We start from the raw sequence: 24,893 nt of genomic DNA on the forward strand, positions 1-24,893 counted from the left end.
GTGGGGGGGGGAGAGGGGGAGGGGATGGGGTGGAGCGAGAACTGAGAACCTGCTAGAGTGCAGGGAAGCAAGTGGGAGATGAGGGGGGAGTAAGGGATCGGAATAATTCCTTCAAGAAAAAATCCGATTAGGCTGTAGTGAGGGTGATAGGAATCCCAGATTGGGAGAAAATAGGTGAATTCTGGTGGGAGGGTGGGGAGACCTTGAAGAGACCTCTCTTGTGCTCTAGGACTCTGGAAAGAGGAGGGTAGGTGGCAGGAATGGCTGCAAAGGGCATAGTAGAGAGAAACTAAGGAAAGTTGATAGAAGGATTTGGGTGAGATGTCAGGAAGCTGGTTTTTCTGCCAAGGGATCTAGGCTGTCTGGATTCCCAGGGGACCTGGAGAGTGTCCTGCCCTACACGTGGTCACATTCATCTGGGGCCAGGCCTTGGGCCAGTGCTTTAATAGGGAAGGACCGGGTGTCATGCTTGGTGGTGTCTGGATGGGCTTCCTGAAGGCCTTGCTGAGCCATGGAGAGAACTCTGGAGATTGGGCTCACAGCTCCTGCACTGCATACCTCCTTCCTCACCTCCCACCAGGAACAGCAGAGACTGTAGGAACTTAAGGAGGAGGGTAAAGGCTCTGCCCAGAATTCTAAGAGTATGAGTAAAGCCTAAGAGCTCTTTCTCAACCTGTCTCAGTTAATTCCCTCTACCTGATGGTTATTGCCATAGTTCTATCAGGAGCCAGGTTGGGTCAAGCAAGTGATCTTCGGGTATTTCCTACTTGGGAAGTTACTAAAGGATTATGATTTTGTTATTGTAGGGCTTTCTCTTTGGAAGGTGGCCTGAAAATTGATCTGGGGTGTCCTTGTTTCTCCTGTTGTCCAGGAAAACATAGATGACTGGACACAGAATCTAGAGACTTCAAGTAATGTGGAGATGTTTCGACCTTCAGGTCAGTGGGACCAGGCAAGGGGACTGATGATTGTCTCTCCCTCGGAAACTGACCATTTTTGTCATTGTGTGTGATTCCTCAGGTTCCACTGGGCTGATTCCCCCATCCCACTTCCAAGCTCGTCCCCTTCCAACTCTATCAAGAATGGCTCCCACCTGGGTCTCAGACATTCCCCTGGTCCAACCCCCAGCCCATCAAGATGTCTCAGAGAGGCGGCCAGACCAGAGACCTCAAATGATAATGTGGGAACAGGATGTTTCTGGCAATGTGCAGGAGCCAGGGCGGAGAGGCAGGTAGGGATTCATTGTTGCTCTTTCCCTGGGTTTTCTTGCCAGTGAGCTGCCTTTTTTTTTTTTTTTTAATGTTTATTTTTGAGAGAGAGAGAGAGAGAGAAGCGGGGGAGGGGCAGAGAGAGAGGGAGACAGAATCCGAAGCAGGCTCCAGGCTCTGAGAGGTCAGCACAGAGCCCGACGTGGGGCTCCAGCTCATGAACCTCGAGATCATGACCTGAGCCAAAGTTGGATGTTCAACCGCCTAAGCCACCCAGGCGCCCCTCTGCTGACCCTTCTTCACTGAAATAGATTCCTTACCCTGTTGCAGCCCTTAGTTCCATAATTTGTGCATTTTTGTATAAGCAGTTACTGGAGCTTATAATGCATAAATAACAAGGCAATGTGCTGGATGGGGATAGCAAAAATGAATGAGATACTGATATCAATGAACTAAAAATCCTAAGGGAAGAGGTAGATTGACCAACAACCGACGGTAGGTAATGAGCATAATATGAGGCAAGACAAAGAAGTGCAAAGTAGGAGTATAGATAGACTGTTCTATGGTAGTATGCATTTATTCTGATGGAGTGCTTGCCATTAGAGCCGGACATGCTATTTGTCAATGTTATGTCTGTAAAAATTCTGATTCTTGTTCTTGATGTTTCATGTGTGTCTTTTCCCAAATGTACTGGAATGTCATTCTACCATTTTGCTCTGGAGTGGGATTGCAGGTGGGTCCACCTTGGACCCTGTTCAAGAGGAAGGAGCATGATGACAAAAGAGGAACACTGGAGTGGGGGTCAGGAGACAGAGACTGCTGCTAGTTTGGCTACCAACTAGGGTCCTTTGGCCAGTCACTTAATGTCTCTAGGCTATAGATCCCTGCCAGTTTGTTTGTTTGTTTATTTGTTTTTAATGTTTATTGATTTTTGAGAGAGAGAGAGGAATGTGTGTGCAAGCTAGAGAGGGGCAGAGAGAGAGGGAGACAGAAAGTCCAAAGCAGACTCTGCGTTGTCAGTGCAAAGCCCAACATGGGGCTCAAATCCACAAACCATGAGATCATGACCCGAGCTGCAGTCGGACACTCAACCGACTGAACCACCCAGGTGCCCCGATCCCCGTCATTTTGAAAGAAAAATCCTGTGGTTCTGGGCCTCAGTGAAGGAGTTGCATCAAGAGCCATGTTAACATAAGCTGGTTTAAACTTTACAAGATACCAGTAGACTATGTAATTTATCAATGTGCTATCAACTCCTCATATGGTATATCTAACGCTCAATAAATGCTTTTAACTAATGCATGGTCTCACTCTATTGATACTGGAAGCCATGACCTCTCTTCCTCTGAAACTTCCTCAAACTTTTCCTTGCCCTTAAATCAGAATTCAAAAATCTCTGGGTGTCTTCCAGCCTCTCCATTTCAAAATGTGTGTCCTGATGATGTGTGCATTTGATGTTTAATGCATCTGCCTGTACATAGCTCTCTCAACAGAGGTCATATTCCATGATCTCAGCTAGCCTTTAGGTCCTGTGAGCCCTGATAGTGGACCTAATCTGCTTAGTAGGAGCATGATAAATGACAACAGTGATGGAAGTGCAGATATCTCCATGGCCCAACTTCATCCCCCTCATCTCCACACACAGGGCAGAGGGACCCTCTTCTGTCTCCATTTGTCCCCTTGGCCACCCTCCCAGCACCAGAGACAGGTCTCACTTGTGCTAACCTGTCTTTGAAGGTCTGTGGAGCTAGAGGGGTCACAGGCCTTGAGCCAGCAGGCTGAGCTGATCTGTCGGCAGCTGCGAGAGCTGCGGCGACTTGAGGAGGAGGTCCTAGTCCTGCGGGAGACTTCGTTGCAGCAGAAGATGAGGCTGGAGGCCCAGGCCATGGAGCTGGAGGCTCTGGCTCGGGCGGAGAAGGCTGGCCGAGCTGAGGCTGAGGGCCTGCGTGCTGCCTTGGCTGGGGCTGAGGTTGTCCGGAAGAACCTGGAAGAGGGGAGCCAGCGGGACCTGGAGGAGGTTAAGAGGCTGCACCAAGAGCAGGTGAATGTGGGGATGAGAAGGGTTCAGTTTCACAATGGTGAATGGGGCAAAAGCTTCCCAGCAAACAGCAGTTTTCGCAGATCAGGCCCTGTGAGCAGTGGAGTGATGAGATGTTCGGTGAGGGCGAGAGAGCAGATGATCTGGAAAGAGGGATTTGGCTGTTTTGGTCTTTATCCAGATTTCGCTTTTTCCCCAAGACTCAGGTGACCTCCACCACCTGAAGCCCTCCTTCCCCTTCCACTAGGAGGTAGTTTGTCTTTCTACTTCACTCCAGGTAACCACTTCATGTGGGAGCATTGTGGGGGTGGTGAGGAGGGTGGGAGAGGGGTCTTAAGGTGGACTGGGGAGGGGAGATGATTCAGTCAGCAAGCCTTGCTCAGTGTTTACTCTTTGCCATCTCTGAGATAGGAGCCGGGACTCTGGGGAGGGCAAATTAGCCTGAGTCCTTGTGGGTGAGGCTGACAGCCTAGTGGGGGACATGCACATTCAATACCTAATTCAATCCTAATTCATTCTTTGCAACTGGGAGAAATGCCATGGAGGAGAAGGACAAGGGAGCCCTAATATGGTCTGGGGGGTTAGGGAAGACCACCCTAACCAGTAGACATGCTAAGAAATGAAACCATGGGTGAATCTCATTTTTTTTTAAATATAATTTATTGTCATCCATTTTTTTTTTAAGATTTTATTTTTTTAAATAATCTCTACACCCATTATGGGGCTTGAATTTATAACCCCAAGACTAAGAGTCACATGCTCTACCTACTAAACCAGCCAGGCGCCCCTGGGTGAATTCCTTCATAACCTCAGATTGGGGAAGCCTTTCTACCTATGAATCCAAATCCAGAGCCATTAAAAGACTGATACATTGGCTTTGTAATATTAAATTTAGAAATTACAAAATTAAAGAGTATATACAGTTCATATCACAGGAAAAGGCTAATGTCCCTCATATGCCTAGAAATTGACAAGGGAAGGGTAGCAATCTAGCCAGAAAATGGACAAAGGAGATAGTTCAAAGAAAAATATAAATGGCCTTTAGATTTATGAAGAATGCTTCATGATAAATTGTCATTTGTGCTAAATAGGAGTTGGCTGGTTAGCTGGCACATGGGGAGGTGATGGGAGCTGGGCAACATTGGTAGCATGGGGGATATGAGGAGGCCAGAGGGGCTTGAGTGCTGGAGATAAGAGAGGCCCTGGATGGTGTGTGGACAGTGAGGCCTCGGGGCCTGTTCAGAACTTTGTACTTTACCTTGAGAGCAATGCGCAACTGTTGAAAAGTTTTCAATAGGGAAATGACATGATCAGATTTGTATTTTATGTCTAAAAAGACCAGTTTTATGGGCCACCTGGCTGGCTCATTTGGTAGAGCATGCGACTCTTGATCTTGGGGTTGTGACTTTAAACCCTAGGTCCAGTGTAGAGCGTACTTAAAAATAAATAAAATAAGAAGACCAGCTTTGTGATTTATGTCCAAAATGATCACTTCATGGTATGGACATAGGGCTGGAGGGGGCAGAGTCCTTTCCAACAGGGTGTAGCAGAGAGCTGTGTGGAAGCAAGATCATTCCAGATGATGAATAGGTGGTAGGATGGAGCGGGTGGTAGGGGGCCTAGGGAGGCCTTCTGAGCAGGTGACATCGCCTGAGGTCTGAAGAGTTGGGGGAAGCCAAGCCTCAGGCAGACTCCGCTGTGGGAAAGAGCTGGTTTGTTAGTGCAGAAGGGAGGGCATTGTGGCTGGAGCAGAGTGGGCAGTGGAGAGCGGTAGAAGCTGAGCTCAGAGACATGGGCAGAGGCCACGGTAGGTCAGGCTTCACAGGCTGAGGGCAGAAGATGGGTTTTGTTGTCTGTGCCATGATAAGCCGCTGAAGGCTTTTTTGTTCTTTATGTTTATTTTTGAGAGAGACAGACAGACAGAGCGCGAGTAGGGGAGGGGCAGAGAAAAGGAGACAAAATCTGAAGCAGGCTCCAGGCTCTCAGCACCAAGCTGGACATAGGGCTCGAACCCAGGAACCATGAGATAATGACTTGAACTTAAGTCAGCTGCTTAACCGACTGAGCTACCCAGGCATTCCAAGCCACCAAAAGCTTTCAAAGACTGGTCAGGAGTGTGTTGCTGTTGTACAAGCCAGAGATGAGGGCGGCTTGCTAAGGTTAGTGGCAGTGGAGACAGAAGTGAAGGGGGGAGACTGGCAGGAACTGCTGATGGATTGGAAGGTAGATGGAGGACAATGAGGACTGTCTCCATTTTGCCATATGCAGTTGGGTGATTTGCTGGGTTGTGGTCTAAGGTCACAGAAGGTAGGGGTGAAGAGACAGGGCCTGAGCAGGAGTGGATTTACCAAGTCCAGATGTAGTGAGCTGGCTCCTGCTGTGCCCTCTCTTCTCTCCACAGCTCTCCTCTTTGACGCAGGCTCATCAGGAGGCTCTTTCTAGTTTGACCAACAAAGCTGAGGGCTTGGAGAAATCTCTGAATAGTCTGGAAACCAGGAGGGCAGGGGAAGCCAAGGAGCTGGCTGTGGCCCAGAAGGAGGCTGAGCTGCTGCAGAAGCAGCTGAGGTAAAGGGGGGGGTGGACTTAAGGGGGACCTGGTGGTTGGTGGGTGTGGTGGGTCTCCAGGGTGCCTCACCGATTGCTGCCTTATTCTGACCCCAATCCTAGCAAGACCCAAGAAGATTTGGAAGCACAGGTGACCTTGGTTGAGAATTTAAGGAGATATGTGGGGGAGCAAGTCCCTCCTGAGGTTCAAAGCCAGACCTGGGAATCAGAGCGACAGGAGCTTCTAGAAACTGTGCAAGTGAGTGAGTACAGGGTGCCTCTGTGTGGGGGCTGGACGTGGGGTGGGAGGGCTCAGGGATCAGATCCTGGGACAGGAGTGGCCCCCTGAAGAAGAGCACAGTGCCCAGGAGCGAAGGCAGTGCTGTCGAGGGGCAGCGTGCTGCCTGCTGCATGAGGGCCTGTGTGGAGGTTCTACAGAGGCGGTGGCTCTCGCCCTCCCTCTCCCATACGCAGCACTTGCAGGAGGACCGGGATGGCCTGCACACCACAGTGGAGCTGCTGCAGGTGCGTGTGCAAAGCCTCATGCACATCCTTGCCATGCAGGAGGAGGAGCTGGCCAGGAAGGTAGGCCCCTGGTGGCTCTCCGTGTGTGGGAGGCGTTCGCATGCTGCCAGAACCTCCTGGGATCTTCTTTTCTGTGAACACTTCTTGCTGTGACTCTTGTTGCTTGGTCGGGCCAGACAAAACAAAACGACACCCCACCCCCTTCCTCTGCGCCCCCCCCCAGGAACCCACACTTCCACCCTTCCTCCACCCCGCAGGTTCAACCTTCAGATTCCCTGGAGCCTGAATTCACTAGGAAGTGCCAGTCCCTGCTGAAGCGCTGGCGTGACAAAGTGTTTGCCCTCATGGTACAGCTGAAGGCCCAGGAGCTGGAGCACAGAGGATGCATGGAGCAGCTGAAGGGACAGGTTGCTTGACTCCCGCTCTCTTTCTCTCCATATTCCCCCTCCCCCCCCTCCCCCCCCAACCCCTGGCTCCTTACATGAGGGATGCTACTTGTCCAGCAAAGATTTATTGAGTGGCTACCATGTGCTGGGAACAAAGCCCTGAACAGAGACAAGTACTACTGTCAGGGAGCTTGCATTCTGGAGCAGGGACCCACAACAGGCAAGCACACAATTAGATGATGTCAAAGAATTATGTGTGCTTTAAAGAAAAATGTAAAAGATAAGTGACGGAAAGAGACCATGGCGTCAGCCGGCTTTAGGTAGGATGGTCAGGAATGGCTTTTCGGAGGAGGTGACGATGCCCAAGGATGGCGGCATGGGCAGTGGCAGTGAGTCTTTGTGGGTATGTCACAGGTGGTTCCTCAAGGGGTGGGGGGGGGGGCACATGGAACATGCTTCTGAAAGGAAACCTGGACTCAGACTCCATTCTCAGGAACCCAGGCTCATCTCCCTGCATGATGTTCTCCCGGAGACTTTGGCACCAGCCCCTTCATTCCCAGTGCCCCCCTCCAGCTTTCCGCTCCAGCTGTGCCCTGTCCCGCATCCTCTCCTCCCACAGGTGGCAGAGCTCCAGGAAAGAGTTGTGGCCCAGAGCCAGGAGCAGGCCATCCTGCAGCGCTCCCTGCAGGACAAGGCCACAGAGGTGGAGGTGGAGCGGATGGGCGCCAAGGTCTGTGTCTGAGACAGGCGGAGGCTGAGGGAGGTCAGGGATGTCCCCGGAGTTGGGAGGGGACCCCTCTTTTCACTGTATCCTTCCCAGGCCCTGCAGATAGAGCTGAACCGAGCTCAGGAGGCCCAGCGCCGGAGGCAGCAGCACACGGCCACAGCTGAGGAGCAGCTGAAGCTTGTGGCCAATTCTGTCAGCAGGTATCTGGGGTGGAGGGTGGGTGGAGTAGCATTTCTGCTTCCCCAGCTTCCTGGGCACCTTGGAGGTTAAGAGTTTCAGGCAAGAGGGGCTGGAGAGCTGGCCATTGGAGGATGCAGGGCTAAAGGTGTGTAGCCCTGGAAAAGTCCCTGTGCTGGTTTTCCCCTGGGGCAGCCTGCTCCACATTCATCAAAGGTCACTTGTTATGACTCCTGTGCACGTTTGGCTGGAGGCGAGGCCATGCTTCCTCCTGTAGTTCAGTTCCCCTGGGAGGATCTCCACCTTCAGAGTTGTTTGAGGATGGGGAGTGTGGATACTCCATCTTTCTTTCTTTAAAATTTTATGCCCTGTTTAGTTCGAACCACGTTTTAGTCTATTTTATTTTTTTAATTTTTAACATTTGTTTATTTTTGAGAGAGAGACAGAGAGAGAAGCAGAGAGAGAGAGGGAGGGAGACACAGAATTCGAAGCAGACTCCAGGCTCTCAGTTGCGGATGTGGGGCTTGAACCCACAAACTGTGGGATCATGACCTGAGTGGAAGTCAGGCACTTAACTGACTGAGCCACCCAGGTGCCCCTCTATTTATTTTAAAGCTGCACACCTACTGGCTTATTTGATATTCCATCTGAAATGTATGCCAGTTTCCTTTTCAATCAATTGCAAGTCTGTGTCTCTCATACCAACTTCCTAGGATTTTGCTTCTTGACTCTTGTTTTATAACCTTTAGAAAGACCTCTAAAGGAGAAACATACTTTCTTTGTGTGGGTAACAGCCCCTCCTCAGCTTTGGACTTTGGGATACTGAGGTGGCTCTCACAGTGCTCCTGGCACAGTGCCTAGCTTGTCATCTACACTCTGTAAATGTTTACCATTACCATGAGGCTGTTCTGAATGGATCACGTAAGAATATTGGTGTAGCAAATACCTTCTATTGGATTTGTACCTGGGGGACTAATTTCACTTAAAAATTATGAAAAACTTCCACTTTGCATGGGATTGGAGAGACTAGTTATAACGAACCACCCCAGATTCAACTCCCTGCATGGGCCTCCTGTCCCCAGGAGAGCGGGAAGGTATGCTGTACACAGGGTTTTACTTTGGCATCAGGACATCACTGAAATGGTTGTTGCTAATGATTGGTTGCCAAAAAGTCCACGAGGCTTAAAACAACCTCGCTCAGATTATTGCCAGGTTTGTTAGATAGTCTCTAGATGGCCTGGAGACCTTGTCAGAAAATGGCTTTAAGGGGCACGTGGATGGCTCAGTTGGTTAAGCATCCGACTCTTGGTTTCTGCTCAGGTCATGATCTCACGGTTGAGTTCGAGCCTCGCATCAAGCTCTCCACTGACAGTGCGGAGCCTCCTTGGGATTCTCTTTCCCTCTCTCTCTCTGCCCCCCCCCCCAATAAAGTAAATAAAAACTTGAAAAAAATGGCTTTAATAAGAGCCACAGGAGGTGTTGGAAGCATCTGCTCACACCATTTTTTAGATAACTGATCTCTGCTGTGCTGCTAGGAATATAACTGTCAGCCTTTGTCATTCATTTATTTTCCAATTGGTACACTTGGACTCTCCTGGAGTATTCCACCCCTGCCCTGAGATGCAGGTCCTCCTCCCAGCGGGGGCTGTGTAGGCTTCTCAGCTTTCGTGCACCACGCTGGTCCTTCTTTGGGCACAGCCAGCTGATAAAGCATGGGTATCTGGCCTTCACTGGTATCAAGGAATTGTTGGAGAGAATAGCTTTGATCTCTAATGCATACCAGTGATCAAAAACTAGGTTATGAGAAATAAACCTTGCAGGTTGCTTGAAAAGATACACAGTCAAGTAATGCTTTCTTGGGGTGAGGGCCCCTTAGAAAACTGATGGAAGTTATGTACTCTGTTTCTTAGGAAAAGTGCACCTAAATGCTGTATACCCAGATGTAGCATACAATACCAGATTACCAAAGCCAGGAGACATGTTAGGTGCCTGCAGGCAAAAAAGTCCAAATCAGCTAGAGATGAGCCAGCTTTATGGCACTCGTTGTAGCCTGTGTGAATCATTTGTACTGAACTCTACTGTGTATATGGGCTCTGGCTCCAGATGAGGTATGTGACCCCATGAAGCTCATTCTTGCTCATTACTGCAAGGCTCTTGTTAAAGACACTGATTGCGAGGAGCCAAATGAGAGGCTTACTGTAGGTTTGGGGACCAAGCATAGCTGTGCTGTCCTTATGAGAAAGGGGATCATTTTTTTTTAATGTTTATTTATTTATTTTGAGAGAGAGAGTGTTGAGCAGTGGAGAGGGGCAGAGAGAGGGAGAGAGAGGATCCCAAGCAGGGCTCTGCATTGTCAGCGCAGAGCCCGATGAGAGGCTCGAACTCACGAACCACAAAATCATGACCTGAGCCGAGATCAAGAGTCAGACACTTAACCAACTGAGCCACCCAGGCGCGCACTCCTCAACTGGATCATTTTTATCTAACATACACCAAAGGACTTAGGCTCTCGGGTTTTCTTCCTTATTTGGCTGAGGAGCTCAGACGTGACTGGCGGGACAAAGAGTTGGTGCTCCAGCCCTGGCTTCAGCTTCTCTTTTCCCTGCTATGTTCTGCCCTTCCCTGCTCCCCACATGTTAAGCAGTAGAGGATAGAAGTTGTCCCTACAGGTCACATCAAGTCCTTTTGGGAATGAGGTGGGGTTGAAGTGTTGCTAACCTCATGTCTTCCTCAGCTTCCAGACCTGGCTCCAGAGCACCGTGGCTGACATGGAACGGGCCACCACACGGCTTCCCAGCCTCAGCAGCCGAGTCAGCTATGCCGTCCGCAGAGTCCACACCGTTCAGGGTAGGTAGGGCAACTGCCAGACCCACTGTAGCCTTCTTCCCCCATCTTTCTCATCCCACACCCGTCCCCCTGCCTACATGCCACCAGTCCCTGAATCTCTTCCCCTTACTCCCCTCTTCCCTTTTTTCCTCCTCGAACTCCTCTCTGTTGTTCTCTGCCTTTTCTCCTCCAGGCCTGATGGCTCGAAAACTGGCCCTTGTTCAGCTGCGCCAGGAGAGGTGAAGTTTAGGGCACTTTGAGGTGGATGGGAGGGAGTTAAGGTGTTGTTTGCTGGGACCCCAAACAGTGAGGACTGAGGAGGGATGGGGGCTTAGGGATCAGGCTGGGTGATTTCCCCTCTTTCTCTTCCCTGCCCCAGCTGCCCCCAACCCCCACCGGCCACAGATGTGAGCCTTGAGTTGGAGCAGCTGCGGGAAGAACGGAACCGCCTGGACACAGAACTGCAGCTGAGTGCCCATATCATCCAGCGGGAGGTGGGCCAGGCCCGGGAGCAAGGTACTCTTGGTCCTGGAGTCCCTGGGCTGAAGCACAGGCCTGAATTGGGTGCCTTGTGGGTGGAGAGGAGGGAAGAGCTGGGGCCTGGCAAGGGGAGGCCTGTGAGTGCCGCCTCTTCCCAGGGGAGGCGGAGCGGCAGCAGCTGAGCAAGGTCGCCCAGCAGCTGGAGCAGGAGCTGCAGCGGACCCAGGAGTCCCTGGCTAGTGTGGGGCTGCAGCTGGAAGCGGCTCGCCAGGGCCAGCAGGAGAGCACACAGGAGGCTGCCAGTCTCCGACAGGAACTGACCCAGCAGCAGGAGATCTATGGGCAAGGTGTGCCGGAGGGGAAATGGGTTTACCCTGGAGGACTGGGGGGAGCGGAGAACCAAGGCTCCCCCGTCACACCCGATTTGCACCTCCCCACCCCCCCAGCTCTGCAAGAGAAGGTGGCTGAAGTGGAAACTAGGCTTCGGGAACAGCTCTTAGAAACAGAGAGGAGATTGAATGAGGCTCGGAGGGAGCATGGCAAGGCAGGTGAGATTTGCTGGGATGCACATGGGCTTCTGGGGAGATTCAGGAAGTGTTGGACATAGGTTTTTTAAAAGCTGTTTTGGTAGTATGCAAATAATGAAGTTATCAAGAAATGGCACAAATTCTCAGGTGGTGAACACACTCAGGTAGCCAGTGCCCGTATCAAGCACTGGCATGTGACCAGCCCCGAGCCTCCTAAGCCCCTCCCAGCCACTCCCCTTCACAAAGGCAACAGCCATCCCAACCTCATACCAACAGTTACCCCCAATTTTTTTTTCCCATAACACAATATGCATTTATTCTCTCACAGCCCTGGAAGTGAGAAGCTAGAATTCTGAACTCAAGATGCACACAGGGTTGGTTCCTACTAGAGGCTCTGAGGGACAATCTGTTTTATGATCCTCTCCTGCCTTGTGGCAGTTGCTGGCAGTCTTTGGTGTGTAGGCACATCATTCCATTCTCTGTCTCCATCTTTACATGGTGTTCTTTCCTGTGTGTGTCTACCCCCAACATTTTTTTTTTTCAAGTGTTTTATTTTTTTTTTTTTTGCAAATTTGTTTTTGTTTTTTTATGTTTATTTATTTTTGAGAGAGACATAGCTCGAGTGGAGGAGGGATGGGGGTGGGGTGTGGAGAGAAAGAGAGAGAATCCCCAGCAAGCTCCAAGCTGGCAGTGCAGAGCCTGAGACAGGGCTCAAACTCAATGAAACTATGAGATCATGACCTGAGCCAAAACTAAGAGTTGGACGCTTAACTGACTGAGCCACCCAGGAGCCCCTCAAAGATTTTGTTTTTAAGTAGTCCGCACCTAACATGGGGCTTGAACTCAAAAACCCAAGATCAAGAGTCATGCTCTACCTACTAAGCCAGCCAGGAGCCTCCCCCCAACTTTTTATTAGGAAAAAGTTCAAATACCTACACAAGTTATGAGTCACATAATGCCCACTTGTATACCTCTAACTAGATGTTAACAGTTAATTATTATCTTTTTCAATTAAAAAAAATGTTTATTTTGAGAGACAGCAGGGGAGGAACTGAGAGAGAGGGAGAGAGAGAATCCCAAGAAGGCTCCATGCTCATCAAGGAGCCGAACGTGGGGCTTCATCTCACTGCTGTAAGATCACAACTTGAGCCGATATCAAGAGTTGGATGCTTAGCTAACTGAGCCACCTAGGTGCCCCAAGATTTTATTTTTTAGGTAACCTCTACACCCAATGTGGGGCTTGAACCGATCATCAAGAGTCACACGTTCTGCCACCTGAGCCAGCCAGGTGCCCAGCAGTTCCTAATCGTTTGCTACATTTTCTCTATCCATATATACACATACACTGATACATGCATTTTTTGGGGAATCATTTAAAATAAGTTACAAACATTATGACCATTCAGCTGCATCTCCTACAAGGAGGAAAATTTCCTACATAACCTCAATATGATTGTCACATTAAGAACATTAATTGCACAAAATCTAATATCCAGTTCATAGTCAGATTTCCCCTAAGTTCAGGGATGGGGAAGGTACTTTGGGTTCACAGGACCATAGGGTCGTGGAGCATTAGCCACCAGACAGAAGAGACAGTCCTAGAGCATAGATGGCTTCCCTGAGCCATAGAGCTGGGGGCCCGGTGTTCCTGCCCATCATTCCAGTACTATTCTCATGGTGCCTCTTTGCCTCTGGGCTGCCCCACACCTGTGCCCTCTGTGCCCTGGCTTCCACATAGTGGTCTCCCTGCGCCAGATGCAGCGCAAAGCCACCCGGGAAAAGGAACGGAACCAGGAGCTCAGGCGCCTGCAAGATGAGGCCCGGAAGGAGGAGGGGCTGCGGCTGACCCAACGCCTGCAGGAGCTAGAAAGGGACAAGAACCTTATGCTGGTAGGGGATGGCAGAGACCAGGGCCCTTCTTGAGCTGGTGGGGGAGCAGAGGTGTAGAAGAAGGAGGCTCGGCTCTGCCTGGGCTCGGTGGCGTTTAACCCTCTCCTTCCCAGGCCACCTTGCAGCAGGAGGGTCTCCTCTCCCGTTACAAGCAGCAGCGACTGTTGGCAGTTCTTCCTTCCCTGCTGGATAAGGGGAAATCTGTGGAGTCCGGCCCCAGGGCCCCAGGGTCTTCAGCACCTGTGCCTCCAGCAGTAGCACCCACCAGCAGAGAGTCCATAAAAGGTAATGGTCCATGTAGGAAGGGACACATGAGGGGGACTTTAGCAGTCTTTCCTCCAGACACTCTTAACGCATGAGCATTGTTCTCCATGACCCTTGGAGGCCCAACAACCTCTCTTATCCATGCCTATCTTGGGCCAGAGAACCCTCTCCCTCATAACTCTCCCATCCGATGCCCTGTTCTCTGCGCGGTAGTTGCAACAGCCTTCTCTCGGTGGGCTCCTATCCCTTGGGGTCTTCTTTCCCAGGATCACTCTCTGTCCTGCTCGATGATCTGCAGGGCCTGAGTGAGGCCATCTCCAAAGAGGAAGCTGTTTCTCAAGGAGACAACCAGAACTATCCTCCTCCAGTCTGCCTCTGAGCAGCGGGCACTCTGAGCAGCAGGGGGCTCAAGGTGGGCGGGGAGGATCTTGGAGAAGTGGGGTGGGGTAGGGAGGTCAGCCAGCTGCCCTCGTGGACACGAGCTACCAAGATGTCTGTGAATTCTTCTGTAGCACAATAAAGATGAATACAGTAGGAGCCATGTTGTCTCTGGAAATGGAAGGGAATTCTCCCAGCAGCCATTGCTTTCCGGAAAATGTGAGGAGTCCCTCACAGCTATTTCTCTAGGTGGTGCCTTTTTCAAAACCCCTTTTCCTGGGCTGCTTGGGAAGTTTTTTGAGAAGCTCCAGGTTTTCTTTATTCTCAACTTTTTTTTTAAAATTTTTTAATGTTTATTTATTTTTGAGAGAGGGAGACAGAGTGCAAGCGGGGGAGGGGCAGAGAGAGAGAGGGAGACACAGAATCGGAAGCAGGCTCCAGGCTCAGAGCTGTCAGCACAGACCCCTATGTGGGGCTCGAACTCACGGACCGTGAAATCATGACCTGAGCCTAAGTCAGATGCTTAACCGACTGAGCCACCCAGGCGCCCCTCAACTTTTGTTTTAAAACTCTTTACCTCTTGGGATGCCTGGGTGGCTCAGTCGGTTTAGCGTCTGACACTTGGTTTCGGCTCAGGTCATGATCTCACAGTTTCTGAGTTCCAGCCCCACTTCACCCTCTCTACTGTCAGCACAGAGCCTGCTTCAGATCCTCTGTCCCTCTCTCTCTCTGCCCCTCCCCCACTTGCACTCTCTCTAGAAAAAGAGGAAAAAACCCCTCTTTACCTCTGGAAGATAATCACTGTCAGGAATGAGGAATATAAGACATCACTCATTTGACAGGAATCTCAGAGCTAAGGCGGTGTCGTTGTTCAGAGGCTGCAGTGATGGCTTGATGGGTGGGTCCCTGCTCCCACAGCACTGACATCAGGGTAGGGGGGGACAGATGATGGACAAGTACCTAAGTGGGCAAAGCAGCATTGCCATGAAGAGAAGACACATACAGTGATGTGATAGAACCTGACTGGGGAGAGACAGCTAGATGAGGGGACAAGAAAGGCCTTGAGGAGATGTGTGGAGACCTGCTTTGCTGCGGAAAGCAAGCAGAGGAGCCACACCGGCAGGACTCCAGAAGAGTCCTGCAGAGGACAGACAAGCACAGAGGCCGAGTGGGAAGGGAGGACCTGGTAGAGGGGATTTTATCTAAGTCAGTAGGAAGCCCTTGGGGTAATTTAAAGCTGGGAAGCAGCCACACAATTAGGCTGATTTTTTTGTTGTTGTTGATGTTTAATTTTGAGAAAGAACATGAACGGGGTGGAGGGGCAGAGAGAGAGGAGGACAGAGGATCCGAAGCGGGCTCCTTGCTGACAGCAGCAAGCCTGATGTGGGACTTGAACTCACGAACCAGGAGATCATGACCTGAGCCAAAGTCGGACATTCAACCCAGGAGCCCCTAGGGTGACATTTTTTTTTAAATTGTTTTTTCTTAATGTTTTTATTTTTGAGACAGAGAGAGACAGAGCATGAGCAGGGGAGGGGCAGAGACAGAGGGAGACACAGAATCCGAAGCAGGCTCCAGGCTCTGAGCCATCAGCACAGAGCCCGATGCGGGGCTCGAACTCACAGACTGTGAGATCATGACCTGAGCCGAAGTCGGACGCTCAACCGACTGAGCCACCCAGGCGCCCCTAGGGTGACATTTTTAAGAGTTAGTTTGGCTGGCTGTGGAGGACGGGGTTTGGGTGCGGGGAGGGATGAAGAGTGGGGGCTAGGAGGGTACTGGGGGCTGGGGAGAGATGGGCTCCAGAATGGGGAGGTGGGTTGGGCTTGGCTTGGGGAGTGTTGGGGGGGAAGGAGCAGAATGAAGGGTTCAAAGTGACACCACTGTCCCTCACTAGGAGGCAGCAGATGAGGTGGGGAATAGCCTGGGCAGGAAGGGTGTTCTGTTTGGAAGGCTTTCTGAGAAGCTCACTAGACCTTCAGACCAGAGGAGGCTTTCCTGAGGAAGAGGTTCTAAGGGGGTCTCTGAGAGACTTCGACAAGACTTGGACCAAGGCTTAAAGGTCCCAGGCAGTGGGGGGCCACAGAGAGCTGGCACCAAGGACCAGGGAAGCAGTCACAGGGGCCGGTGAGCAGGGTTCCAGAGAGAGGAGGAAGAGGCTGAGATGACTGGGGAAGCAGAGGCAGGTCCCTCCTAAGGCTCTGGGCTGTGACTGATGGAGCCTGCTCTGGGGTGGGGAGAAGGAGTCAGAATGTCCTCATACTTCTCACCTGCCATCACCCCAGTTGGCTTCTGGATGAAATTCTTCAGATGTCACTGCTTGGGAGGGCCCCTGGGTGTCTGATGAAGGCACATGCTGGAAAGCAGTCTAGAGGGGAGTGGAAGTTCCAAGGGTAAAACTGAGTCCCAAGGGGGAGGCTCGGGGTGCTGGCTGAGACCATCCCTGCTGCATCCTGTGTGTTTAAACAGGAGCAACTCTCCCTGCTCCTCCCTGAGCGTCCTGCCTCCCAGCCCCTGTAATTATACTGCTTCCCCATGCAAGGCTTGCTCCCATTTCTTGGCTTCCAATGGCTCCAAGGGATGAAAGGTAGAAGTCCTTGTGATTACGGAGTTGAGAGCTGGGTATTGATTGCTTCAGGGTGTGTAGGGAGGAGGATGTGAAAACAAAGGTGGGGTGACCAAGGTCTAGATCATTGATAGAGCTGGGGTGGCTGGGTCCCAAAATGAGGGGGGGGACTAAAATGAGGGACGCCACCGTCAGAGGTTACACATCAGCCATGGCCTTCCAAACGGGTTTGACCAGTTAGGTTCTGATGGGATTCCTTGTGTCACTGGGCTGGCCCCTCCCCAGAGATTGGACACCTCCTCTCCCGCCTCCCCTATAAAGTCTCTTGGGGTTCCCAGGCACCTAGACTCAGCCCACCCCCAACTTTGGGGGCCAGGAGATAGACATGATGTTCAACTGGAAGCTACTGGGGATCCTGGTCCTTTACCTGTATGCCGTAGGTAAGCCAGGAGTGCAACCTGGGTTGTTGGAAGATGGTCAAGTGAGGTGAGGGTGAATTAGATGCATAGGGATGGAGGAGATTCTGGGTATTCACGTGAGGAGAAGAGTTAAGAGGTTGAAGGTGATGTAACTCAGTGTTTTTACTGGTTCAGGTGTAGGTCCATGTGGCAATTTCAATCAGAATCCAGTTGTATAGGCAAGTATTCTTCACAGCTGAGGACTGTGTGAAAGAGGGTGGGTGTCACTGCAGAGGCTGGGATCTGGGTGCCACATGGGCCCAAGGTGTAAATGGCTTTGGAGGTACAGACCAGCACAGAGACCGTGCTATTGGGGGTCCCAGCCAGGGTGGATGGAGCTTATATCAGGTCCTGTCAATTTAAAGTTGGTCAAGTTAGGGGTGCTTGAGTGGCTTAGTCAGCTGGGTGTCCGACTCTTGATTTCAGCTCAGGTCATGATCTTATGGTTCATGAGATTGAGCCCTGCACTGGGCTCAGCACTGAGTGTAGAGCTTACTTAAGATTTTCTCTCTCTCAAAAAAGAAAGAAAGTTGGTCAAGTTAATGATACCAGATAGGGTTCTTATGTCATTTTAAGATCAAAGATACACTTTGTAAATGTGTAAAGTTTCTTTGAGAGTTACTTTTTAAAATTTATTTTCTTTTTCTTTTTTAATTTTTTAAAAAATGTTCTTTTTTGAGAGAGAGAGCACAAGCCGGGCAGAGAGGAGCTGAAGCGGGCTCCGTGCTGACAGCAGAGAGCCCGATTTGGGCCTTGAACTTGCAAGTCATGAGATCATGACCTGAGCCAAAGTTGGATGCTCAACTGACTGAACCACCCAGGTGCCCTCCCCCCTTTTTAAAGTTTATTTATTTTGAGAGAGAGAGAGAGAGAGCAGGGAGGGGCAGAGAGAGGGAGAGAAAGAGAGAATCCCAAGCAGGCTCTGCACTGTCAGTGGAGAGCCTGATGCAGGGCTCAAAGGCACCAACCCTGAGATTATGACTGGAACCGAAATCAAGAGTCAGATGTTCAACCGACTGAGCCACCTAGGCACCCCGAGTGAGTTAACTTTTGAGATGTGTTTGTGGTGTCAGCTCAGGGTGTGGTCTATCTCAGAGATGCTATGCCTTCTGAGTCTCTAGCTGGGGGAGGAGGGATCTGGCCCTCATCACCTTTTACCTTTCTCCTTCCACCTCCACAGGCATCTCAGGCAACGGAGACCACCCCTCTCACCCACCCACAGAGGCTGGAGAAGAGGATGGGTCCCCAACATTGCCTCAGGGCCCCCCAATCCCTGGTGACCCTTGGCCAGGGGCACCCCCTCTCTTTGAGGACCCTCCACCTCCTGGCCCCAGTCGTCCCTGGAGAGACCTGCCTGAATCTGGAGTCTGGCCTCCTGAGCCCCCAAGAACCGATCCCCCTCAACCTCCCCGGCCTGATGATCCCTGGCCAGCAGGACCCCAGCCTCCAGAAAACCCCTGGCCACCTGCTCCTGAAGTGGACCATGGATCTCAAGAGGAGCCAGATCTTGACCCACCCCGGGAAGAATACAGATAGAGGGATTCCCCAGAGGCATCTCAGTGCCCTCCAAGCCCACCTGAACCCTTCTGATTCCCCTTCAGTTCTCCCCAATTTATCCTCCATTTCTTTCCTCATTCTTTCAATTAATTCTGAATTCTCAGTATTTCCTGTCCACTTTTGAGTTCTGCCCACATTTCCCCACCAGTTTTTTCTGACAACTGAAGCATACACCCCTACCTCATGTCCAGTCCTCCCCCAGTACTTGCTTCCCAACTTCCTCTTTCCCACTCCTGCCCCACACTGTGTTTTCTGCTGCCGCCTGGTGGCCTACAGCTGCAAACTATCAGGAGACCAAAACGGCGCTTCCATGAAATGGAAAAATAAAAAAAAACCCATGTTTTCTTAATTTTGAATCTAGGCTGCTTCTTTGCCAATGATTAGGTCTTTGAATATTGAAATGCCTTCCTCAGAGCACAAACCTACAGAGATCTGGAAGTAATATGAGTTCCTGGCTTGCCCATAATTATGCATAAGGATGTGGAACTCAGCAGAAGGAAGTTGGAAATGTAACTATCAGAATTACAAGGGCATTCAGACCCACATTTCTCCCATTCTGGAACCCCTATTTTGGAGAATGAGAAACCAAGTTACGTCTCTTTTTAATAGCTCATGGCTTGCACACCCCTGGCTGAACATGAAAACTTTCCCAGGGGCATGTGGGCAGGACTAAGTTCTAAGGGGATCAATTTCCAGAAATATATGTACCCCTTCCAAAAATGAATCTGCCCGATGACTGTACCATGTTTTCATTTTCCACTGGTGTCCAATAACAAACCACCCTTCTCCCTCTGGACAGAGAAAAGCCAAGCTCTCTTGCTCACCTTGAACTGGAGGAGAGTGCTCTTCCTGGAGCTAGCAAACAAAAATCAGTGGGGAATAGAAACCAGCCCTTTCCATCTCATTAAGAGATGCATCTTTTTTTTTTTTAATTTTTTTTAACATTCATTTTTGAGACAGAGAGAGACAGAGCATGAACGGGGGAAGGTCAGAGAGAGAGGGAGACACAGAATCTGAAACAGGCTCCAGGCTCTGAGCTGTCAGCACAGAGCCCGACGCAGGGCTCGAACTCACAGACCGCGAGATCATGACCTGAGCTGAAGTCGGACGTCCAACCGACTGAGCCACCCAGGCACCCCAAAAGATGCATCTTAAATAAAAGCTTATTCTGTTTAATCATCGTCAATATTTGTAGTTTTGACCAACTGTGTCTTGTAATAATTGTAGTTATAAATCCACTGCAGCATAACTGTTCGTAACACAGTCTTGTGGTCACAGAAAATAAATTTCAATTTATATACATATTTTTGTTACAGAGATATATGAAAAGACTTCCCCCCAAATACAATAAAATACAAAAAAAGCAATACAATGAAAATATATTTCATTAGGATAAAACTAGGAAGAGTGGAATGGAAAAAACTAAACAAAAATAAATTTGCTGACTGGTTAAAAGGCTTGCTCACTTATTAAAAGGGTGTTGTAGATATGAAAATGTTACAGCATTTCATCTGAATACAGTTGTTTTTTTTTAATGTTTTTATTTATTTTTGAGACAGAAACAGAGCATGAGCTGGGGAGGGGCAGAGAGAGAGGGAGACACAGAATCTGAAGCAGGCTCCAGGCTCTGAGCTGTCAGCCCAGAGCCTGACTCCCGGCTCAAACTCACAGACTGTGAGATCATGACCTGAGCTGAAGTCGGACGCTTAACCGACTGAGCCACCCAGGCGCCCCCATCTGAATATAGTTTGAAAGAGTGATGTGATTTTTAACAGGTAAGTATATACAATTCCCTGGAAAGTATACCCTTTACAATATTCAAATTTAAGATTAAAAATGTTAACTGTTCACTTAAAAACGTGTAAAGCATACATAATTTTTAAAAACTTCGTTAAGGGAGTGTTTACGCTGGAAAGTTAAAAAGACATAGGGATCTCAATGGCCTAATGTCAATCAGGTGGCTTACCAGGGTTGGGCGCTGAAGAGGGGCTAAAAGAAATTGTGCATGACCTTAAAATTCACACTTGAGATCAAATTTGTTTACACGGCAACCCCCCCGCCCCCCATCAAAACCGGTATGTGACCAGTTTGGGAAAAAAACCAAAAAACCAAAAAACCCACCTAATTTTAGTTTAGAAAGAATCCTAGAACACGTAATAATTGTAGGGGTGAGCCTAGAATTTAATAGTTTCCAGTGTGGACTAGGTTCACGAGATTCAGTCATTATCTTATACCTTAATATGTCCATCAATGCCAGGTGCCATGGGGGAATATAGAAAATAAAAACAAACAGTTCCCACTCTCCGGAAGCTTAAAATTAAGCCGGGGAAGAAAGGATTTGTATGAAAAGTTAAATAACAATGTCACAGACAGGATGCGAGTAACTAAATAATTATATGAGTAAGCACCAAATAGCCTCGCCAATAAACGCCGTGAGTCCAGAAGGGAGTCACGGGGAGCTGGAATAGTCAGAGGAGGCTTCCTGGAAGAAGGCACGCGCGCGGGGGAAGGGCAGGTCGCCGGGCTGCGGGCCGCGCTGGGGAGAATGTGGGTAGGGGCGGCTCCAGCGAAGGCGCAGGCGCAAACTTACCCGACGCCCAAGCCCTGCAGGACCCGCCCCTGCTCACCGGTGCTCTGGCAGTCCCCGCCTCCTGCCTTTTTGGTGCGGCTCCCAGTGTCTGGAAAGGGTTTCCTGTCTCCAGCCGGTGGTATTTCTCTTCAATGACGCCGCGCCCCACTCACCTGCGCCCCACTCACCTGCGCCCCCTCCCCTGCGCTACCGCGGTCTGCGGCGCAACAGTGCGTGGAACAAAACTCAGAGGACAAGGATTTATTTCCGCCTGCCCTCCGCTCCTAGGCCTCGAGCCTCTTGGGGGCAGAGACGGCCCTGCACATTTCTGTGGGATCGCTTTACCATTTTGGTGCCTGTGCCTCCCAGTGTGCTGTCACTTTCAGCAGCCTCGCCTAGGGCTCCCACCGCTGGGACACTGGCGTGCTGGAAGAACCTGTGTTTCTCCCTCGCATCCTCGCTGCCCCCACCTCTCTCCCAACCTTTGAAGGATGACCGATAAATGTGGGGGTATCGACACGCCAGCCCTTTGAGCCCGGTTGCCTTTCATGACACATTGCCTGGGCTCCTTCGCACTAACTCACTCCTCCTCGTTCCTCCTCCACCCTCACCTTAAAAAAAAAAAAAGTCCTCTTGAATCTTTGTCTCAGGATCTACTTCTGGGCATCCCAGCGTGGGTCGCAAAGTATGGTTTGCTGCAAACCACTGCGACTACTTATGACTTCATGTGCTGTATGAGCACTGTTGCCAAATGCTCTGCAGATTAAGCTCTCACCTAATTTGCGCAGTAACCGCATCCTTACCACCGTTTTGGATCCAGAGAGGTACTGTGACTCATACAAGAAAAGACAAATGGCAAAACTGGAATTTGAACTCAGGTCTATCTACTAAGCCAATGTCTCCGATTTTTTTTTTTTTTTAGGTTGTTATCATTTATTTTTTTATTTTGAGAGTGCGAGAGAGCGAGGAAGGGGCAGAGAGAAAGGGAGAGAGAGAATCCCAAGCAGGCTCCACACTGTCAGCGCAGAGTCCAATGTGGGGGGAAGGCTCAAACCCATAAACTGAGATCATGACCCGAGCCAAGATCAAGAGTCTGGTGCCCAACCGACTGAGCCACCCAGGTGCCCCTCCAATGTCTCTGATTTTAACCACTATATTTCCCCATCCCTTTATTTATTATCTGTGCAGCCCTGACACTGAATATAGTGCCTAGGTCTTCATGGACTCTTAATAGGTTATATTAGGGTTCCCCAGAGAAACAGAACCAATAGAGTATATATGGAGGTTTATTATAGGAATTGGCTCAAGATTGTGGAGGCTGAGAATTCCCACAGTCTGCCATCTACAAGTGGGAGAACCAGGAAAGCCAGTGGAGTAATTCCAAAGGCCTGAGAATCAGGAGTGCTGATGATGTCCAAGGACAGGAGAAGGTGGAGATGCCAGCTCAAACAAGGAGCAAATTCACCCCTCTTCCTGTTTCTTACGTTCAGGCCTCACAGAATGTATGATGCCCACCCACACTGGCGGCAGCAAGCTTCTTCCCTTAGTTCAACATTCCCATGCTAATCTCTTCCAAGAAACACCCTCACAGATGCACCCAGGAACAATGTTTTACCAGCTATCTTGGCATCCCTTAGCCCAGTCAAGCTGACACATAAAATTAACCATTGCATACATGTTTCATGAATGGCCGAACTCATTAATAAATGGCAAGTTTGGGCAACAGGGAGTAGACTGAAATGGTTAGAGTGAAGGGCTTAGCACCTGGAAAAGAGGGGGATATTGCTGGACAGGTAGGTGGGGGGGAAATAGGGAAGCCAGGCTTGGGAGTTTATATCTGAAAGTGTTTCTCCTCTGGGGCACCTGGGTGGTTCAGTTGGTTAAGCGTCCGACTCTTTATTTTGATTCAGGTCATGATGTCACAGTTCATGGGTTCCAGCCCCACGCAGGGCTCTGTACTGACAGTGTGAAGCCTGCTTAGGATTGATTCTCTCTCTCCCTCTCTCTCTCTGCACACACACACACACACACACTCTCTCTCTCTCTCTCAAAATAAATAAATAAATAAATAAATAAATAAATAATGAATCATGTTTAAAGTGTTTTTCCTCCGATAGAATTGTGTCCAGTGATGGGGAGGCTCACATGCATGCCTGGGTGTGCTGTGGCAGGGTTATATGGAATGGAAGGGAAGCAGTCTAGAACCCTCAAACTGACCAGTAGCAACCCCCCAAGCCAGATGAAGTTCGTTGGGAAAAGAAAGAGAAAATAATTAAAAAAAATTTTTTTTAAACTTAATTTATTTATTTTGAGAGAGAGAGAGCACACAAGCAGGGAAGGAACAGAGAGAGAGAGGGAGAGAGAGAATCCCAAGTAGGCTCTGCACTGTCAGTGCGGAGCTCGAACTCATGAACTGTAAGAACCTGAGCCAAAATCCAGAGTTAGTTGCTCAACCAAATGAGCCATCCAGGAGCCCCAGGAAAATAATTCTTAAAGGAGAGAGAAAGTGAGGGAAAAGTCCTTGGTGTAGCCCAGGCAGGTGTCTAGGACTCTACATCATGCTGTCTTATTTAATTTCCACATTATTATGGTTTTCATGTCTTCCTCCCCTTGTAAAGTATGAGTTTCTTGAGGGCAGAGACCATGCCTTGTCTGTGTTTGTATGCCTTCTTTCCTAGTACATGACCCAGAAGGTATTCAATAAGGCAAATTATTAGCCCTGCTTCACAGATGAGGAAACTACTCTGAGAGAGGTAACTCATCTAAGACATCACCCAAGTGCCAAAGTCAAGATGATGCAGGACTGCTTGCTCCAAACTAGTTCTTCCCCGTTTGACACAATAGGTGGGTGAGTGGGAGGGAAAAGGGGGAGGCATGAGGTAATTGGAGATTTTAATACCTATTAATAGGCAGCAGGTATTGACACCCAAACATGGTGTGTTTATCAGTTGGAAAGGAGACTGAGTGGGACTGGAGGGTATGGAGCATTAACACAGGGGAACCCATTGTGCCAGCTTATCCATTCACTGCTTCTTCCCATCTACTTTGGCTGACCTCAGCTAGGAGTGAATGCAGTGGGGACAGTATTGCATCTTATGTCAACAAGGAGTCATAGAATCAAATAATACAATAGGATCATGGATTTAGAGAACAATAGCTCAGTACCTTGGACTGGTAGGCAGTCCATAAATGCTTGGTCAATGAAAGGAAAGAATCTAGAACTTGTATCATGGTATACTCTAATTATAGAAGCTGAGTTAACTTGGGAAGGCATCAGGCACAGCCCTCAGCCTTTGGGCAGGCCAGTGATGTCTTTGGACTAGACAGAAGAGATGGTTGTCTGCTCTTCTTTGAAGATCTCTGGGCAGGGAAACTCCAAACCACTCATTTGTTCATCCATTTGCCCAAATGACAATCGTTTATTGAGCATCCACTGCGTGGGGTGCTAGGCCACGGCAACAATCCCAGGAAGCAGTTTCAGTCCTCCCTGCCCTCAAGGAGCTCTGTCCGGGGAAGAAACAAACGTGTCAATCATAGCAATAAAATGTGATAAAAGTTAAACCACAGAGGGGCATTCCCCTGAAGAGGGGAATTCCTAACTCCTCTGCTAATTTCTTGTTTCAAATACATTTGAAAACTTGCTTTGGTATAAATTTAAGCTCTCTTACTGTATATTTTCTCCCTCTAATCTTCAATTAAGTGCCACCCTGGGTGCCCAGCGCTAGCTCAAAAAACTCGTTGAATTTAACCAAATCCACCTTCCAAGCTATTCA

General features: G+C 49.6%; 1 protein-coding gene across 11 annotated transcripts in view; it reads left to right on the forward strand.

Annotated features, from left to right (window-relative positions):
- LOC125938451 (psoriasis susceptibility 1 candidate gene 2 protein homolog) overlaps positions 1-18,887 on the forward strand; it is a 19,227-nt gene extending 340 nt beyond the window's left edge. For 2 of the 11 annotated variants that reach the window (XM_049653606.1, XM_049653609.1), the window contains exons 2-18: positions 872-938; positions 1,021-1,231; positions 2,946-3,249; positions 5,648-5,811; positions 5,914-6,049; positions 6,265-6,375; positions 6,573-6,722; positions 7,321-7,431; positions 7,522-7,628; positions 10,340-10,452; positions 10,625-10,670; positions 10,811-10,947; positions 11,070-11,258; positions 11,358-11,459; positions 13,177-13,328; positions 13,442-13,613; positions 18,175-18,887. In XM_049653606.1, the coding sequence (XP_049509563.1) occupies positions 923-938; positions 1,021-1,231; positions 2,946-3,249; positions 5,648-5,811; positions 5,914-6,049; positions 6,265-6,375; positions 6,573-6,722; positions 7,321-7,431; positions 7,522-7,628; positions 10,340-10,452; positions 10,625-10,670; positions 10,811-10,947; positions 11,070-11,258; positions 11,358-11,459; positions 13,177-13,328; positions 13,442-13,613; positions 18,175-18,530 (2,577 nt within the window). In that variant the 5' untranslated portion in view covers positions 872-922 and the 3' untranslated portion in view covers positions 18,531-18,887. Of the gene's footprint in view, positions 1-11; positions 615-806; positions 939-1,020; positions 1,232-2,945; positions 3,250-5,647; positions 5,812-5,913; positions 6,050-6,264; positions 6,376-6,572; positions 6,723-7,320; positions 7,432-7,521; positions 7,629-10,339; positions 10,453-10,624; positions 10,671-10,810; positions 10,948-11,069; positions 11,259-11,357; positions 11,460-13,176; positions 13,329-13,441; positions 13,614-13,858; positions 14,152-16,523; positions 16,977-18,174 lie in introns of those variants that run through there. The other 9 variants (XM_049653613.1, XM_049653608.1, XM_049653611.1 and 6 more) reach the window with 9 other exon arrangements.
- Positions 18,888-24,893: the final 6,006 nt, after the last annotated feature.

The sequence above is a fragment of the Panthera uncia genome (assembly GCF_023721935.1).
Source record: "Panthera uncia isolate 11264 chromosome B2 unlocalized genomic scaffold, Puncia_PCG_1.0 HiC_scaffold_24, whole genome shotgun sequence".
NCBI lineage: Eukaryota > Metazoa > Chordata > Mammalia > Carnivora > Felidae > Panthera > Panthera uncia.